This window comes from Somniosus microcephalus, chromosome 3 (assembly GCF_052327205.1).
Source record: "Somniosus microcephalus isolate GS21.2 chromosome 3, FLI_Smic_1.0, whole genome shotgun sequence".
In the NCBI taxonomy this organism is placed as follows: domain Eukaryota; kingdom Metazoa; phylum Chordata; class Chondrichthyes; order Squaliformes; family Somniosidae; genus Somniosus; species Somniosus microcephalus.
In genome coordinates this window covers 283,939,925-283,959,133 of record NC_140989.1, presented here as the reverse complement: position 1 = coordinate 283,959,133, position 19,209 = coordinate 283,939,925, and the positions used below count along the sequence as shown (strand labels likewise).

At 49.2% G+C, this 19,209-nt stretch overlaps 1 protein-coding gene across 8 annotated transcripts in view; it reads left to right on the top strand.

Annotated features, from left to right (window-relative positions):
• Positions 1-19,209, top strand: part of dock7 (dedicator of cytokinesis 7) — a 210,576-nt gene that overhangs the window by 145,207 nt on the left and 46,160 nt on the right. For all 8 annotated transcript variants that reach the window (XR_015077663.1, XM_085982670.1, XM_085982673.1 and 5 more), the window contains exons 30-31: positions 16,005-16,159; positions 17,112-17,294. Coding sequence is in view for 7 of the 8 variants with exons in the window: in XM_085982670.1 (XP_085838796.1) it covers positions 16,005-16,159; positions 17,112-17,294 (338 nt within the window). In the remaining variant the exon portion in view is untranslated. The remainder of the gene's footprint in view (positions 1-16,004; positions 16,160-17,111; positions 17,295-19,209) is intronic.

Genomic DNA, 19,209 nt, shown 5'->3' with positions numbered 1-19,209 from the left:
GCCATGGGTGCATACTGACAGATGGCCAGTGGCGCATCATTGCAGCAGGGTGCCCGAAGTCAGCTGCAGATGGAGGGAAGCACAAATTTGGTAAACCATCACTCACCCTAACGATCCGTGTGAGGTCGTTGAATTTCTTCCTGCACTGAACAGGGGTCCTGGTCGCCATGCTGCTGGAGTTGACCCTCACAGCAACCTCCCTCCAAGATCGTCGGTAAGCCTTCTGATTTGGCCTCTTGCCATTATCCGGGTACAGTACCTGTCGACGGTGTTCAACTGCAGCCACCAATTGGTCCAGAGCCTCAGTGCTGAAGCGCTCTGCTCTCTGCCTAACCTTCTCCATAATGATGAACTTTGTACCGCCAGACAAGGGCGAGCGCCGAATCTGAGGCCTACAGGGCGTTGGGTGTTGAAGCTCAGTCTGACTGACCCACCCCTTTAAGAGCCGGCCGGCGCCTGCAGGTCTCGTGCTTTGCCATAATTGAGTTCACCTGCGCTGCGCCCGTCCGCGTCGAAATTGAGTAGCGCCTGACCTTTTGCGCCTTAAGAGCACCGTGCAATGGCTGATTTAGCGCCTGAATCCCCTTTGGGGGCGATGCAACCCAATATCGCCCCAGGCGTGGATAGCTCTCGTCTGGCTATAAACTTAGCGCATCGCCAGTTCTAACGCCTCAAGCGGGGCTATACCCAATTTCTAGGCCTATGACTCTACTTTCTAAATGGTGAAAAGCTAGAAACAGTGGCGGTCCAAAGAGACTTAGGGGTCCAGGTACATAGATCATTAAAATGTCATGGACAGGTACAGAAAATAATCAAAAAGGCTAATGGAATGCTGGTCTTTATATCTAGAGGATTAGAATACAAGGGGGTAGAAGTTATGCTACAGCTATACAAAGCCCTGATTAGACCACACCTGGAGTACTGTGAGCAGTGCTCGGCACCACACCTTGGGAAGGACATACTGGCCTTGGAGGGAGTGCAGCGGAGGTTTATCAGAATGATACCCAGACTCCAAGGGTTAAATTATGAGGAGCGATTACACAAACTAGGGTTTTATTCCCTAGAATTTAGAAGGTTATGGGTGATTTGATTGAAGTTTTCAGGATATTAAGGGGAACAGATAAGGTAGATAGAGAGGAACTATTTCCGCTGGTTGGGGAGTCTAGGACTAGGGGGCATAGTCTAAAAATTAGAGCCAGACCTTTCAGAAGTGAAATTAGGAAACACTTCTACACACAAAGGGTGGTAGAAGTTTGGAATTCTCTTCTACAAATGGCAATTAATGCTAGATCAATTGTTAATTTTAAATCTGAGATTGATAGATTTTTGTTAACCAAAGATATTAGGGGATATGGAGTTAGGTCGCAGATCAGCCATGATCTCATTGAATGGTGGAACAGGCTTGAGGGGCTTAATGGCCTACTCCTGTTCCTATGCTCAGATGTTCAGGGCTGAATAGGAAACTAAGGTTGGGCACAGGATTGGGAAGTGACATCATGTTCAAGGACTTGGGAGAGGATTAGGAAATTAGAGATCGAGCATTACCATGCAAGGACAGGCGTTGAGTAATGAGTAAGTTCTGCAGCTTTTTTTTAATCCTTCTAACACGTGTGGCCTGGTTTACTCATTTAACAAAGCTCCTTCTACGTTTAATTAATCCTTGTGCATGTTTAATCTTCAGGGTTTTTGGGTGGTTGAAAAATGATCTTAAAAATCAGGTTTCAACAAATGAAACTTTTTTAAGACAAAGGATAAGTAAAATATTTTAAAAGGGGGAAATTAGGGTTAAGCAGGCAAGCAAAACTGAATTGTTAGGATTTTTACATTTCTAGTTAAAATTGTATTTCTGTTAATTTAATGGGTTGGAGCCAATATTATAATACGAATTTTATAGCTTTATTACTATAATTATTCATGTTTATTTCAACATCTCAGTGCACCAGCTGATAATTTACAAAGCCAGTCAACCCAAGGAGACAGAAATTTCCCTGGAACTGCTGGTAGTTTAAAGGTTAATGCTTGGCATCATCAAAATGCAGCCAAAAATAACTGTAATGAGGAAAAATATCTCACATCAACCCAGTGGCCTTTCCTTAGGAGTTAAATGAAAATTGTGTTAGAGGTCAGAAAAATGCTTTAAAAGGGACATTGTCTTTATGAAACATTGATAAACTATATTTTTCTGAAAGGGAAAGCTAAATAAGTTGTATATGATTTTTGTCCAAATTACATCACATGTTGATGACACAATGATGACAATTGCTGATTCCGTTTAAAGCATTAAATCAGGAGGTGGTCACCCCGCAGCTAAAGAATGCGCAAGCAGAGAGGGAATGGGTGACAGAAGAGGACGACCAGGCAGGTAGTGCAGGAGTTCCCTGAGTGCATCTCGCTTTCCAATCAGTATTCTGTTCTGAGTACTGGTGAGGGCGATGGTTCCTCTGGGGAGTACTGCCAAAGCCAAGTCCACGACAACACGGGTGGCTCAGCTGTACAGTGGGGGAGGAGGATGATGGGGAAAACAATAGTGGTAGGGGATTCGATAGTTAGGGGGGCAGAAAGGCGTTTCTGCAGCCGCAGACGTGACTCCAGGATAGTATGTTGCTTCAAGTAACAACAGAAAATGCTGGAAACACTCAGCAGGTCAGGCAGCATCCGTGGAGAGAGAAAAACAGAGTTAGCGTTTCAGGTCGATGACCCTTCGAGGTACTGGTCATAATCTTCCAATCCTCCTTCGAAACGGGGGTGATGCCAGAGGACTGTAGAATTGCAAATGTTACATCCTTGTTCAAAAAAAGGGTGTAAAGATAAACCCATCCTGATAGAGGTGTTTAAAATCATGAGGGGTTTAGATAGAGTAAATAAGGAGAAACTGTTTCCATTGGCTGAAGGGTCAATAACCAGAGGGCACAGATTTAAGGTGATTGGCAAAAGAACCAGAGGTGAGAGGAGGAAAATCTTTTTTATGCATACAGATTCAATAGTAGCTTTCAAAAGGGAATTGGATAAACATTTGAAGGAGAAAAAAAATACAGAGATATGGGGAAAGAGCAGGGGAGTGGGACTGACTTGGTTGCTCTTTGAAAGAGCCGGCGCAGACTCGATGGGCTGAATGGCCTCCTTCTGTGCTGTACTATTCTATGATTCTATGATAACTGTAGGCCAGTTAGTTTAACCTCGGTAGTGGGGAAGCTTTTAGAAACAATAATCAGGTACACAATTAACTTGGACAAGTGTGGATTAATTAAGGAAAGCCAGCATGGATTTGTTAAAAGCAAATTGTGTTTAACCAACTTGATCGAGTTTTTTGATGAGGCAACGGAGAGGGTTGATGAGGGCAATGCGGTTGACATGGTGTACATGGATTTCCAAAAGGTGTTCGACAGAGTGCCACATAATAGGCTTGCCAGCAAAGTTGAAGCCCATGGAATAAAAGGGGCAGTGGCAGCATGGATACAAAATTGGCTAAGTGACAGGAAACAGAGTAGTGGTGAACGGTTGTTTTTCGGACTGGAGGAAGGTATACAGTGGTGTACCCCAGGGGTTGGTTCTAGGACCACTGCTTTTCTTGATATATATTAATGACTTGGATGTGGGTGTACAGGACACAATTTCAAACTTTGTAGATGACACAAAACTTGTAAGTATAGTGAACAGTGAGGAGGATAGTGATAGACTTCAAGCGGACATAGGCAGACTGGTGGAATGGGCGGACACGTGGCAGATGAAATTTAAGGCAGCAAAGTGTGAAGTGATACATTTTGGTAGAAAGAATGAGGAGACGAAAGGGTACAATCCTAAAGGGGGTGCATGAACAGAGAGACCTAGGAGTATATGTGCACAAATCGTTGAAGGTGGCAGGGCAGGTTGAGAAAGCAGTTAAAAAAGCTTATGGGATCCTGGGCTTCATGAATAGAGATATAGGGCTCGATTTTGTCATTGTTGCGGGCTGGGGGCGTGTCAGCCGCTTTTCGTATTAGCCACCCGACTCCAATTTGATGTGGGAAAAATATGCGATTTTCCCCTAATTGGGCAATTGATTTCCAGCGTGTGGGAACCCCTGGCCCACTTAGTCTTTCCATCCTGAAGGTCGCCTCCAATTATGTCATCGGTGCTGGTGGATTTAAGGCCTGCAAGCAGCCTTGCTTCTTCTGCAGACTGCAAACCTTATGCCCTTTGCTGCGATAGATTCCTCCAGCCAATATGTCCAGCAGTAGGCCAAAGTCTGCACCAAGGTTCGATGACGCCGCCCTACAAGCTCTGGTGGAGGGAGCAAGAGGAAATAAGGAGGTGCTCTTCCCTTCCTCAGGGAGGAAGAAGCCTCCCCAGCAGACGAAAGCTGTGTAGATGCAAGTGGCCCAGGAGGTCAACTCTTTGTCTATGTGCCGCAGAACCTGGCTGCAGTGCAGGAAGAGGTTTCATGACCTTCTGCGCACTGGAAAAGTGAGTATGACTTTCCCATCACCCTCAATCTGATCCCCATTGCCTCTCCTCACCAGCACTCAGCTTTGACAACCTCTTCCTCCACATCCCACTTGACACTGACATCCCTGCACCCTTACCCATTCCCCCTCTCTCTATGGTCACATTCACCTAACTATTCGACTATGCAGCCCTCACACTCCCTATCGCTGTGATGCTATGAAAACAACTTACAACACACAGGGAGGGCCCTTGGTCTTGCCACCTCACTCCATCTTTGTCTCCTTCTAACCATCAATGATATGGATTCTCTGCACTCACTCCTTCATTCGCACTCAAACTCCACTTGTCTCCCTCATAGCAGGAAAAGAGAGCCTCACAATAAGAGGGAAAGAGCGAGGACAGGAGGAGGGCCACCCTCAGTAGCCCAGCTCACCCCCTAGGAGGAGGCGGTCCTGGAGATCGTGGGAGTGGAGGAGGATGCACAAGTGGGGGACGGACAAACGGGTGCATCAGAGCAAGCTGGTGACAGAATAGTTTATCATCTCATTGACATTGCATGAGTCACTGATAATGATTCTGATGCTCTAACAGATTGATTTTTGATCATCTGCAATATTCAATGTGCATGTAACTTGGCCTCACATCTCTGACTCTTTCCTTTACTCCCCCACAGGACCATCGAAAGCCCCCGTCCCCACTGTCCAGGAGGAAGAGCCTGAGCCTCCAGACTCCTCAGAGGAAGCTGCAACCTCTGAGGGCGCAGCGTCAGCAGAATTCAGCGCACCCAGCACCAGCGCAGACACTCACACCTCGTTGGGACCTTCGCGAGTAGTGTTGTCACCTGGTGTATCACAGCTCACAAGTGAGCATCAGCAGATGGTGGAGACAGGGACAGCAGTGGAGAGTCCTAGTCGGAGGGCGCAGGACTCTGCTCGCTCGGCTCAGCTGCATGTCGACCCTTTGCCTCCGGGTCCATCCAGAAGAAGAGTGGTGCTGGAACTTCAGGAAGAGGTGCAGGAGTCTCTGGCAGGTTTTGTCTCCAGGGTCGCTACGAGTGTGGAGCAAATGGAGGAGTCCATCGCTAACAGGAGCAGAGCCTTTGTGAAGGTGTTGGCACATGAACGCATCACCACGGAAAGGATGGCAACCTCCGTGGAAAGGATGGCTACCTCCATGGTAAGGCTGGCTACGGTAGAGGAGAGGATGGCTACGTCCATGGAGGAGCTTAGTCGCCAGGGTATGGAAAACATGGTATTTGTTCAGAATAGACTGATATCTCTTGAGGAGAGATGATCAGCTATTGAGCAAACAAACCAGACCTTCAGGCAAGTCCTCGGGAGTAGAACTTCCAGTACAGAAATGGGTCCTCATGGCCCCCATGAATTGCAGCAAGGTGCTGTCAAGCCACTTGCTAGCTCTGAAGTGGGGCTGACCCATGAGAGGGATTTTGGTGGCATACAACAAGGAAGTGGAGGCTCCTCTCCAAGCGCTCACACGACCATGCCACTGCAGAGCCCTCGGTCAGAGCCCCACCAGAGTCCCCACCCAACTGAGATCGGCGTCTCAACGCCTGCACAGCCACAGGAGCAGCAGACTGTTGCCGAGTCCTCACAGGTTCGCAACCCCAGAGGACACCCGTCAAAGGTGTCGAGACAGGAGCAGCAAGAAAGTGAGCAAGGGGCCTCCACATCTGCTGAAGCCACAGGGGAAGCACCACGTAGGAGCACGCGTAAGAAGAAGATAATGCACAAGTAGTCACTTGGGTGTAATGTGTTTATTTTTTAAATGCCATCGCTTGCCTATTGTCATAAAAAATTCTGATGGCAAACTGTTGCAGTTGTGGCGTGAGTCATTTCGCAAATGGGACATCCACATTGAGGGCTTAGGGCAACTTGCAATTGTCAGTATGGTGGTCAGAGTGATAGGAATCCGCAGGTTCTTGGCCATTGTCGATGGTCTGATAAGAATGTGCGAGGCAAATGTGTTGATTGTGCAGGCTAAGCAAATCTGTCCAAGATGAGTGCGTCCCTTGCATCCCGGGCAGCAATGTGGTCGCGCGCTGGCACCTTCTGGCCTGTGCAGCTTCAGGTGGGTGAGCAGCAGCTTGGAGCTCCTGCTGTTGCTCCTGCAGTTGGTGGTGCTGTTGTTCAGGTTTCTGCTGTTGCCACAGCTGATCTTCGTCCAAATCTGATGTCCAGGAGGAAAGGAAATAAATGGTTCCCATTCTTCTGGTATATGCCTCAGTTGAGGAAGCGCTCATTCAAAGTGGGGAGAGGGGTTTCCCAGGAGGTCATACTGGAGATGGATGTCAGGCTCGAAACTTCCACAACAATGAGTAGGCCTGTTAAAAGTTCCCCCAGACCTGAGACAATAAAGTTCTGCCACCTGCAAATGATGATTGGTGAAAACTCCTTTTTAATGGTGGAGCTGCAGCTGTTAGTAAGCAATCCACTTGTGCTGCCGCCAGGTTTCACTGGCGTGTTTCAGAGGAGGCGTGCAGCACGTGGGAAAACTGTTAAAATCAGAAAGGCCTCTCAAAATGGGATTATAGAGGCACTTAACTGGTTCTTAAGGGCCTATCCCGCCTCCAAGAGGCGGGATGGAGACGGGGTCAGAAAACTCACATGTGGGAAAATTGCTTGGAGGCGGGATCTGGCCCGCCCGCCCGCCAGTTTTTGCGATTTTAATACCTCACACGCCTCCAATCCTGCCTCCTCGGGCCTGGCAAAATCGAGCCCATAGAGTACAAAAGCGTGGAAATTATGATGAACCTATATAAGACACTGATTCGGCCTCAACTGGAGTATTGTGTCCAATTCTGGGCACCGCACTTTAGGAAGGATGTGAAGGCCTTGGAGAGGGTGCAGAAAAGATTTACGAGAATGATTTCAGGGATGAGGGACTTCAATTACATGGATAGACTAGAGAAGCTGGGGTTGTTCTCCTTAGAGCAGAGAACATTTGATAGAGGTGTTCAAAATCATGAGGGGCCTGGACAGAGTAGATAGAGGGAAACTGTTCCCATTGGCAGAAGGGTCGAGAACCAGAGGACACAGATTTAAGGTGATTGGCAAAAGAAGCAAAGGCGACATAAGAAAAAACTTTTTTACGCAGCGAGTGGTTATGATCTGGAATGCACTGCCTGAAAGGGTGGTGGAGGCAGATTCAATCACAGCTTTCAAAAGGGAATTGGATAAGTACCTGAAAGAAAAAAAAATTGCAGGGCTACGGGAAAGGGCGGGGGAGTGGGGCTAGTTGAGGTGCTCTTGCAAGGAGCTGGCACGGGCTCGACGGGCCGAATGGCCGCCTTCTGTGCTGTAACCATTCTATGATTACATCTTTTTCTTGTAATGGAGAGTGAAAGAGAAGGTGCTTTTTCATGAAAATGATGGTCTTTAACTGAGTTTGGTCACTATTTCAATGATCAGTGGAGTTGAAGGTGGAATAAATTGCTGTTTGTTTCCCACTTAGTTCACTATTCAGTGCTCTTGCTGGGTTGTGTACTTGTATTGATAAGATCAAGCTCAGCTATAATGTTTCCCCCACAGTTGAATAGCCTGCTAACATGCACAGTCAAGGCGCACTTAGTGAAGACCTGTGGAACTGTACTGCAGCTGAGTAACTTGGGAGGTGGGGGTGGTGTGCGGTGGATTTTTTGGGTTCTGAAACCTAAGCCTAAATTATGGATTTCCAAAACAACAACAAGAATTTTTAGGAACAGGAAATCCCATTAGGAACATTAAGCTTATCTCATTTTGATGCATTATTGTAAAATGAGAGTTCAGAATAGGGTTATTTTTTTAATTTAAGTTTGAGCACATTTTTCATTTAGCATGCATGAAAGCCTCTTTCTCTCCTTCATTCTCCTGCCAAAAAAGAAAATGTGTGCTAGGATAATCAGCAAACGTTGTGATCCTGAAGGATATTTATTGAAATACTGGCACAAGTAAATGCTGAATTAAATGAAAGAGAAACAGTAGGTTATGAAATAAACTGCAACTATGGTAAGATCCAAAGATAGAGATAGATGAGAGGGACCCTAACCCTAACCCTAACCCATCCGAGCTCATCTGTCCAGAAAGAATCTAGTTCCCTCATCACAGTATCTAATGGTGCTATCTAACCTGGCTAAAAGTTTGAGCATAACAACAACTTGTATTTATATAGCATTTCTAACGTAGTAAAACGTCCCAAGATGCTTCACAGGAGCATTGTAAGTCAAAAAACTTGACACCGAGCCACATAAGAAATTAGGGCAGGTGACCAAAAGCTTGGTCAAAGAGAGGTAGGTTTTAAGGAGTATCTCAAAGGAGGAAAGAGAGGTCGCGAGGCGGAGAGGTTTAGGCAGGGAATTCCAGAGCTTAGGGCCTAGGTAACAGAAGGCACGGCCACCAATGGTTGAGCGATTATAATCAGGGATGCTCAAGAGGGCGGAATTAGAGGAGCGCAGATATCTCGGGGGGGTTGTGGGGCTGAAGGAGATTACAGAGATAGGGAGGGGCGAGGCCATGGAGGGATTTGAAAACAAGGATGAGAATTTTGAAAATGAGGCGTTGCTTAACCGAACGCCACTGTAGGTCAGCAAGCATAGGGGTGATGGGCGAACGGGTCTTGGTGCGAGTTAGGACACGGGCAGCCGAGTTTTGGATCACCTGAAGTTTACGTAGGGTAGAATGTGGGAGGCCAGCCAGGAGTGCTTTGGAATAGTCAAGTCTAGAGGTAACAAGGGCATGGATGAGGGTTTCTGCAGCGGATGAGCTGAGGCAAGGGCAGAGATAGGCGATGCTACGGAGGTGGAAGTAGGCGGTTGTAGGAGTCGCTGGAAATAAACAGACTGCGAGACTTTCATAGCAGCAAAGAAAAACACGTGTTAGCTTTATTAACTCTCCGCATGGACTGAGGGACTCGGCCTCGTCGCAGGGCTATGACGTCATCACACAATTGACGACTCTTAAAGGGACCCTGCCCCGATAACCCAACCAAGTTCCGTACATAACGTGGAGCGATAACAACATTGGCTATACATAGTGAATTATGTTACTGTCCGTATGCGGTCTCCGCCACTTACGTCCCCCCAGAATTCACTAGAACTGGCAATGTCAGTCGTTGAGGGGCCCGGATCACACGGCCAAAACGGCTCCTTAAGTCCGGGGCGGGGACCGGAGGGGTCGCAGGAGGGTCCCCGGGCGCTCGGTGGTGGACTGAGGGTGCAGAAGCCGGAGGTCGGCCCCGCCGCGGGGGCTGAGCCAACCCAACAGGTCGGTCCAGATCCAGGTGGGCCGGCTTAAGAGGTTTCCGGTGGGCGTCGTGGCGGACAAAAACGTACTCCGTCGCACGAAGGTCGGGCGGAACGTGGGACTGAGGGAGACCGTGCTGCGACATGGGCACCGGCGCAAAATACTTGGCGTTGTCCAGGAGGGCGGACCACTGACGGGCTGCGGACCAAGTGTCCGTGGCGTTGGGGACGAAATCCCCGGGAACCCGCAGCGGCTGCCCGTAGACGAGCTCGGCGGACGAGGACTGGAGGTCCTCCTTGGGGGCGGTCCTGAGTCCCAGCATGACCCACGGGAGTCTGTCGATCCAACTGTCGTCCCGGAGGCTGGCCCGGAGCGCGGCCTTCATGGAGCGATGAAACCGTTCGCACAGCCCGTTAGCCTGAGGGTGATATGTGGTGGTGCGGTGGAGTCTCAACCCGAGGCCTTGGACGACAGCGTTCCAGAGCTCCGACGTGAACTGGGGCCCCCGGTCGGAGGAGACGTCAGATGGGGCGCCGAACTGGGAGACCCAAGTGTTGATGAACGCCCGAGCCATATCGGCGGACGTTGTTGACGACAGCGGGACGGATTCTGGCCATCGGGTGGTTCTGTCGACCATCGTGAGGACGTGGGTGAACCCATGGGAGGGCGGCAGGGGCCCCACCAGGTCCACGTTAACATGGTCGAACCGCCTCTCGGGCACCGCGAAAGGCGCCAATGGCGATGCACTTTTGCGCGCTGGCATACCACGCAGGTGCTGGCCCAGTCGCGAACGTCCTTCTTGAGCCCGTGCCAGACGAACTTAGCCGCCACCAGCTTCTGTGACGGCTTCCTGCCTGGGTGGGAAAGGCTATGGACGGTGTCGAAAACCTGCCGTCTCCACCCGTCGGGCATGACGGGGCGTGGCTGCCCAGCGGAGACGTCGCACAGGAGCGTGGTGCCGGCATCGTCAAACGCGACGTCCGCTAACTGAAGGCCCGTGACAGCCGTCCTATAGGCCTGGACGTCCGGGTCGGAGGCCTGGTCGGCCGCCATGCGGGTGTAGTCGATGCCGAGGTGTACGGCGCTGGCGACGGCCCGGGAGAGACAGTCGGCGACAGGGTTGTTTTTCCCAGCCACATGCTGGATGTCCGTCGTGAACTCTGAGACGAAGGAAAGCTGGCGCTGCTGATGGGCCGACCACGGCTCAGAAACTTTGGCCATGGCGAAGGTCAACGGCTTGTGGTCCACGAACGCCGTGAACGGGCGGGCCTCCAACAGGAAACGGAAGTGTCGGACGGCGAGGTAGAGGCCGAGAAGCTCGCGATCGAAGGTGCTGTACTTCCATTCGTTGGGGCGGAGCTGCCGGCTGAAGAAGGCGAGCGGCTGCCAGATGCCGTTGACCCACTGTTCGTGGACGGCGCCGAAAGCATAGTCCGAAGCGTCAGTGGTGAGAGCGATCGGCGCATCGGGCAATGGATGCACCAGCATGGTCACGTTAGCCAGGGCCCTTTTCGTGTCCGTGAAAGAATTGGCCATCTCCTCGGACCAGTCGACGGTGAGCTTGGCGGGCTTGCCTTTGAGGGCCTCGTAAAGGGGCCGCATAAGCTGGGTTGCCCGGGGAACGAAGCGATGATAAAAGTTCACCATGCCCAAAAACTCCTGCAGGGCCTTCACGGTGAGGGGTCGCGGAAAATCCTTCACGCCCTCCACTTTTGACGGCAGTGGCACCGCCCCATCCTTCGTGATGCGGTGCCCGAGAAAGTCGATCGACGACAGCCCAAACTGGCACTTGGCCGGATTGACGATAAGGCTGTGCTGGCTGAGGCGTTCGAAGAGAGTCCGGAGGTGGGACACATGCTCCGTCCTGGAGGCGCTGGCGATGAGAATGTCGTCCAGGTAGATGAGCAGGAATGGCAGGTCCTGTAACGCGGTGTCCATTAGGCGTTGAAAAGCCTGAGCGCCGTTTTTGAGACCAAATGGCATGCGGAGGAATTCGAACAGCCCGAATGGGGTGATCACCGCGGTTTTCGGGACGTCCTGCGGCCGAACGGGGACCTGGTGGTAACCCCGAACGAGGTCCACTTTAGAGAAAACAACTTTCCCGGCCAGGCAGGCGGAAAAGTCCTGGATGTGTGGAATCGGGTAGCGGTTGGGGGTCGTAGCGTCGTTGAGGCGCCGGTAATCGCTGCACGGGCGCCAACCGCCGCCTGGTTTTGGTGCAATGTGGAGGGGCGAGGCCCACGGACTGTTCGACCGGCGAATGATACCGAGGCGCTCCATCGTGTCGAACTTGGCTTTAGCGATGGCAAGTTTCCCCAGGTCGAGGTGTCGAGCGCGGGCGTAGACAGGCGGGCCGGTGGTCGGGATGTGGTGTTCTACCCCGTGCTTGGTAGCGGCGGACGACAAAGTGGGCTTCGTGAGGTCCGGGAACCCGGCGAGGAGGCGGGAAAACTCGTCGGAGGCCGAGAGTGCGCTGGACAACTTCGTCGTGCCGGAACCACTGAGTGAACACGGGAGCGAACTGAAAGTCTCAGCGTTGACGAGACGTCGGTTCTTGACGTCCACCAAAAGGCCATTGGCGCAGAGGAAGTCAGCGCCGAGAAGGGGGGTGGACACTTTCACTGTAACAAAGTCCCAAGCGAAACGCTGCCCGCCAAAACACAGCGCCACGCTCCGTTTCCCAAAGGTGCAGATGGAACTGCCATTGGCGGCTTCGAGGATGGGGCCGTGGTTCCCCCCCTGTATGTCTACGGTTGACGCGGGCAGGACGCTCACCTGGGCACCCGTGTCGCAGAGGAAACGACGTCCAGAGTCAGTGTCCGTAATGAATAACAGACTACCTGAATGGCCGACAACCATGGTAGCTAATGAGTGGGCCTTCGCGTTTCCCGACGCGGTAAAGCTGCACGGGGGCCGGCACTTCTTAGCGTTGGGGCCGAACTGCGCGTGGTAGAAGCACATGCTTGGGTGCTGCTGCCGTTGGGCTGTGGCGGTGGGGGCAGGGCCCTGCATGGCCGCGCAGTACTGTTGCCCGGCGGAGAAAAATTTGTCAGCCTCCTTGGCCGGGGCGCGGAAATCGCTAATATGAGTGCAAACTGAGCCTCGGCCTGGGCGAACCAAGCGGCAGCCTGTCGTTCCCAAAACTCCGGTAATTTGAGAGAAACAACGTTCGTCGTCATCTCGGATAAAGTCTTTGGAAACGTCCAAAAGATAAACGGGGTCACCAATGTAGGAGTCGCTGGAAATAAACAGACTGCGAGACTTTCATAGCAGCAAAGAAAAACGCGTGTTAGCTTTATTAACTCTCCGCATGGACTGAGGGACTCGGCCTCGTCGCAGGGCTATGACGTCATCACACAATCGACGACTCTTAAAGGGACCCTGCCCCGATAACCCAACCAGGTTCCATACATAACGTGGAGCGATAACAACATTGGCTATACATAGTGAATTGTGTTACTGTCCCTATGTGGTCTCCGCCACACGGTCTTAGTTATGCTGCGGATATGTGGTTGGAAGCTCATTTCAGGGTCAAATATGACACCAAGGTTGCGAACAGTGTGGTTCAGCCTCAGACAGATGTTAGGGAGAGGAATGGAGTCAGTGGCTAGGGAATGGAGTTTGTGGCGGGGACCGAAAACAATGGCTTTGGTCTTCCCAATATTTAATTGGAGAAAATTTCTGCTCATCCAGAACTGGATGTCGGACAAGCATCTGACAATTTAGAGACAGTGGAGGGGTCGAGAGAAGTGGTGGTGAGGTCGAGCTGGGTGTCATCAGCGTACATGTGGAAACTGACGCTGTGTTTTCGGATGATGTCGCCAAGGGGTAACGTAGCTGAGAAATAGGAGGGGGCCAAGGATAAATCCTTGGGGAACACCAGAGGTAACGATGCAGGAGCGGGAAGAGAAGCCGTTGCAGGTGATTCTCTGGCAACGATTAGATAGATAAGAAGAATAATAAAATAAATTGACTGCTTGTGCTGATGTAATGAATGTAATCATGTTTTAGTGAAAACCCGGTTTGATCATTAGTTATAAAGAAATTTGATGCTCATGGTGAGTTGGAGGATACATTGATTTATAATTACAGGAGTTACTTACCATGTCACAAACAAAGTGTTGTATAACATGAATGTCCTGTGGTGATGTCCATAAACAAAAATAAATACAAGTCTTTCTCTTTCTATAATTGTTACTGGAATTCTTTTTCTGTCCCTCTCTGTCTTTCTGTTTGTCTTCCACTTTCTTTTTATGTCAAGTACACTATTTACATTGTAGTCTCTATGGGGGTAATTTTCCGCATACATTTTAGGCGCTAAAGAGCCTCCGAGGTGGCCAAGCTGGGGGTCTTGAGCTGCAACTGGTTTAGCCTGCCTTTAGCGCAAGACACCATTGTGGAGTTGAAGCGCGCACTAGGAACGGCTGTTTCGAGGATCACTAAGGCCCTGATTGACAATTAAATTGCCTCCTATCTCAAAAAACAAATAAAGAGGCTGCAGGCTATTTTGGTGGCTAGCGTTTCAATTAACGACCTCTCCTAACAGCGACCAGCTGAACAGGAGTAAAGAAGTCGTTGCTGAGGATTTCGAGCGCTACTTAAAGCCATGCTCATCTTCCATTGTTCATTTGCTGCTGCAGATAGACTGCATTTGAAGAGGACTTTTGAGTGACATCGCAAGACTTTCTGGGACACTTTGTCAAGACTTCACCAACACTCTATCAATGTTTTTCCTGGAAATTCTCTGAGGACTTCACCTAAAGAGAATGAGTGCTGTGCTACTCTACCTTATTGGAGACCTTATAGGAGTCACTGGGAGAAAGGGAGTGCTTGGTTATGGGGACCTTGCTAGGGTTCCCACTTGATCTGGAGGAGGAATGGGAGGAGGAGATGAGGCCAGGCAGATCAGCACCAGCTGCTGCAGGAGAGAGGGACAGGAGGACGAGGTGGGCTCCTTCCCCCCAACCCCCCTTGCAGGTACAGGAAATCCTTCCTCCTTTGGACCTCCTCCACCAGGACCTCCAGTGCCGCGTCTGAGAACCTGTGTGCCCTCTCGCTCGGTCCCTGAGCCACCCTGAAATGTTCCGTTGTGTGTCAGCCAGTGCATTGCACACCTTCAGTGGAAGTGGATGCATGGAGGCTACATATACCACTCCACAACAATTGCTTCTAAACAGCGCTTGAGTGCTAAACCTGTAGGTATCTGTTTTAGTGCCTCCAGGCATGTTTAAATCATGGTATTCATCAATTAACCCCAAAATTGCGGGCTAAAACCAGACTTGCAAACAGACATGTCATTAGCACAGCACCCACTTGGTGCCTGTTTTCACTCTTTCACCAAAATAACTCCCTATATTTCTCTATATGTTGCTCATTTCCTCCCTCTATGTCCTGTCTTCTTTACCTCCCAGTCTCTCTGGCTCTCATACAGTTCTTTACCAATTTACTCAGACTGTACTTTGACTTCTGGATCTAGTATCCAGATCCAACGCAGACTGATACAAAAGTCTCCTCTTTCTACTTACCGCAAGGCTACCAAGTGAAGTTTAGGCGAAGTGTCAATTCCATTTATAATGGCACCACACAAAACTGCCCTGAACTGGCCACAAATGAGCAATCTCCCATAGAGAGGCCAAGGTCATTGGTATGTAAAATGATAAAATGTTACAGTGGTCAAGTGTGGGATGCTCTTCTGTGGTTGAAGTTAAGGTTATTGGTTGGAGGAAAGGAAACTTTACATCTAATCCACGCATTGTCTCACCTGGGAATATTTGATACTGAGATGGGGTATCTGAAATGGGAAATTGTTCCATTCCCACCACTGAGATCCCGCAACTTGATAGGTAGGAGAAAATCACCAAAAAATTTAAAATTTGACTCTGGGGCAACTCAGTTGTGCTGAACATTAGAACATTAAAATTACAGTGAGAGATGAATAGAAGATTCAACCCTGTTCCACTCAGAAGGCTGCAGGGTCTACACATAGGTGGGATTGGGGGTTGGTTGGATGAGGATTGGATCACACAGACAATTCTTACCTGGTTGCACTTAGCTGGCTATGAGGCATTGGTCTGATTCAGACCAACCACTCACCTTTGTAGGAGGCTGACTCTTGAGAGACTGTAGACCAGAGATAACTCACAAAAGAAAGAACATTAAAAATGGTCTTTCTGGGCATAAAACTACTTCAGTTGACGGTGACTGCTTCAAAAAATGTGAACATTAACCTTTGAATCAGCATTACCAAGAAGTGAGTTATTCCAGAATGTTTGTTTGAAGATAAACATTTCAGGTACCATATAAGATGTCATTCTTTCCCCTTCTGCCCTGCTCTCCTGCAAGAATCCCTCAATCAGCGAGGACGTTCCACTGTTGTAACATCAGAGGATTACGAGAGCGAAAGCAGCAGCATGATCAATCAAACCGTCGCCATGGCAATCGCAGGAGCATCTGTTCCGCAGCTTTCCCGGCCGAGTAGTTTCTTGCTGACATCAGGGGTAACGCAAATCTTTTTTTTATTGTTACCAAGAAGCCTGAATGACAGGCTCAGGCCCATAATGTAGGACATCACCCATTTAAAAGTGTAGCAGAGAAAGCGGGATTAATCAAGAATTAGTGGTTAGCTGAGTTTTAACAGTTTTCAGATTTTATCAGGAAGGAAAGACTAAGAAGATAAAAGAGTTCCACAGTTTTGACATCCTGTGAAAGAATTAGAGTAGGAGATGAAACAATGAGTCTTGATTTTAATGCACTGAAGAAGGAAGAATTTGTAGAACAATACATTTGCAACAACAGAAAGAAAGAAATAACTTGCATTTATATGTCACCTTTCCTGACCTCAGGACGTGCCAAAGCACTTCACAGCCAGTTAAGTACTTTGGAAGTTTTGTTACTGTTGTAATGTAGGGAAACACAGCAGCTAATTTGCACAGAGCAAGGTACCACAAACAGCAATAAGATAAATGATCACATAATATGTTTAAATGATGTTGGTTGACGGATAAATTTTAGCCAGGACACTGGGAGAGCTCACCTGTTTTTCTTCAAATAGTGCCAAAGGATCTTTTATATCCACTTAAGAGGGCAGATAGAACCTTAGTTTAGCATCTAATTCGAAAGACGGCACCTCCAACAATGCAACGCTCCCTCAGTACTGCACTGAAGTGTCAGTCTAGATTATGTGCTCAACTCTCCGGAGTGGGGCTAGAACTCATGACTTTCCAACTCCGAGGTAAAAGCGCTCCCACTGAGCCAAGATGACACCTCCCAGAAAGGAAAAATTAGAGCAGCAGTGACCTTAATAAAATAGGGAGCAGAGAGGTTGGATACTAGAGGTGACAGAAGAATCTTATATGAAGAAAGTGTTGGCCAATAACAGAGTTTCAGTAGTTCCTCCACACCATAAAGTTAGAGTCCAAGTGACAGAGGCTTTTCTTTGATTTGTTTTAGACTGGGCGACAGTATACAACCTTCTCAGCAGAATCAAGCCGCAGTTTGTTGATTTGTCTTCTCTGGGTTTTGAAGAATGCAGACGACATGGTTCTGCAGAAGTGGTTTGCGGATCTCTCCGTCCTTCAACTGAACCGCTTGTTGGACTTGATGTATCTCTGTGTGTCCTGCTATGAGTACAAGGTACAGTTATATCAAAACATTTCACTGTAACTTGTTTTTTATAGTCTATTTTAAAATATAGGTAGATGTATGTATGTTTGTACATATCAAACAATAAGTAGCTGAGGCAGCAGTAGGGGTGCTACAATGGAATTCAGTATTTCTGTGTGACGGAGGGTAAAACAAATCAGTCAGCATTTCTGCTTTTGACTGCTATCCAGTGCCTCCTGCTGCAAAGTCCATATATGTATAAATGTAAGAAGTCACACAACACCAGGTTATAGTCCAACAGCTTTATTTGAAATCACAAGCTTTCGGAGCGCTGCTCCTTCATCAGGTGAAGTGGAGAAATGCATAAAGACACAGCTTATATAGTCAAAAGAATAATGTCAGATGTTTGCAGGTAATCTTTCTAACTGCCATTTATCACACCTTGGCAGAGAGATAATCATAGCAATCAAAGGTGTGAATGGTGTCCAAACAGGTCAGTCAGGAAAACATTACATCAAAGAACAATGAGGTGGGGTCACAAGGGGTCAAATGTTGCAGATGCTGGGGTCTGTATGAAAAACAAAAAAAGACAAAAAACATTTTTTTTTGCTGGAAATCACAGCAGGTCCAGCCGCATCTGTGTAGAGAGAACAAGCCAACGACGACTCGAGTCTGGATGACCCTGCATCAGGTGGGGTTACATGTAGCGTGACATGAACCCAAGATCCCGGTTGAGGCCGTCCTCATGGGTGCGGAACTTGGCTATCAGTTTCTGCTCGACGATTTTGCGTTGTCGTGTGTCTCGAAGGCCGCCTTGGAGAATGCTTACCCGAAGATCGGAGGCTGAATGTCCTTGACTGCTGAAGTGTTCCCCGACTGGGAGGGAACACTCCTGCCTGGCGATTGTTGCGCGGTGTCCGTTCATCCGTTGTCGCAGTGTCTGCATGGTCTCGCCGATGTACCATGCTCCGGGGCATCCTTTCCTGCAACGTATGATGTAGACAACATTGGCCGAGTCACATGAGTATGTACCATGTACCTGGTGGGTGGTGTCCTCACGTGTGATGATGGTATCTGTGTTGATGATCTGGCATGTCTTGCAGAGGTTGCCGTGGCAGGGTTGTGTGGTGTCATGGTCGCTGTTCTCCTGAAAGCTGGGTAATTTGCTGCGAACGATGATCTGTTTGAGGTTAGGCGGCTGTTTGAAGGCGAGTAGTGGAGGCGTGGGGATGGCCTTAGCGAGGTATTCGTCGTCATCGATGACATGTTCCACAAATTCCAAGATGTCAGCAGCGAACCCAATGAGACGATCAATGATCCGGAACAGCAGACAGAGAGATCCGCAGTGCAGCAACCGAAGAAGAAAGAGTCAAATTGGACCCCTCCGGAGGGTCGCTGCCCTAAGCTTGACATGTATGCTCAAGCTGTCAGGAGATGTATCAACGCCAGATTCATCAGCCACACTCACAAGACAGTCCAGAATGTCACCCGAGCACAACGCAACGCCATCCACGCTCTCAAGACCAACCGCAACATCGTCATCAAACCAGCAGACAAAGGAGGAGCCATCGTCATACAGAACAGAACGGACTATTGCAAAGAAGCATACCGACAACTGGACAACCAGGAACACTACAGACAGTTACTCGCAGATCCGACCAAAGAACACACCCGCCAACTCAACAGACTGATCAAGACCTTCGATCCAGACCTTCAAAGCATCCTACGCGCTCTCATCCCACATACTCCCCGCGTGGGAGACTTCTACTGCCTCCCAAAGATACACAAAGCCAACACACCCGGACGTCCTATCGTATCAGGCAACGGAACCCTGTGTGAGAACCTCTCTGGATATGTCGAGGGCATCCTGAAACCCATCGTACAGGGAACCCCCAGCTTCTGTCGCGACACTACAGACTTCTTACAGAAACTCAGCACCCACGGA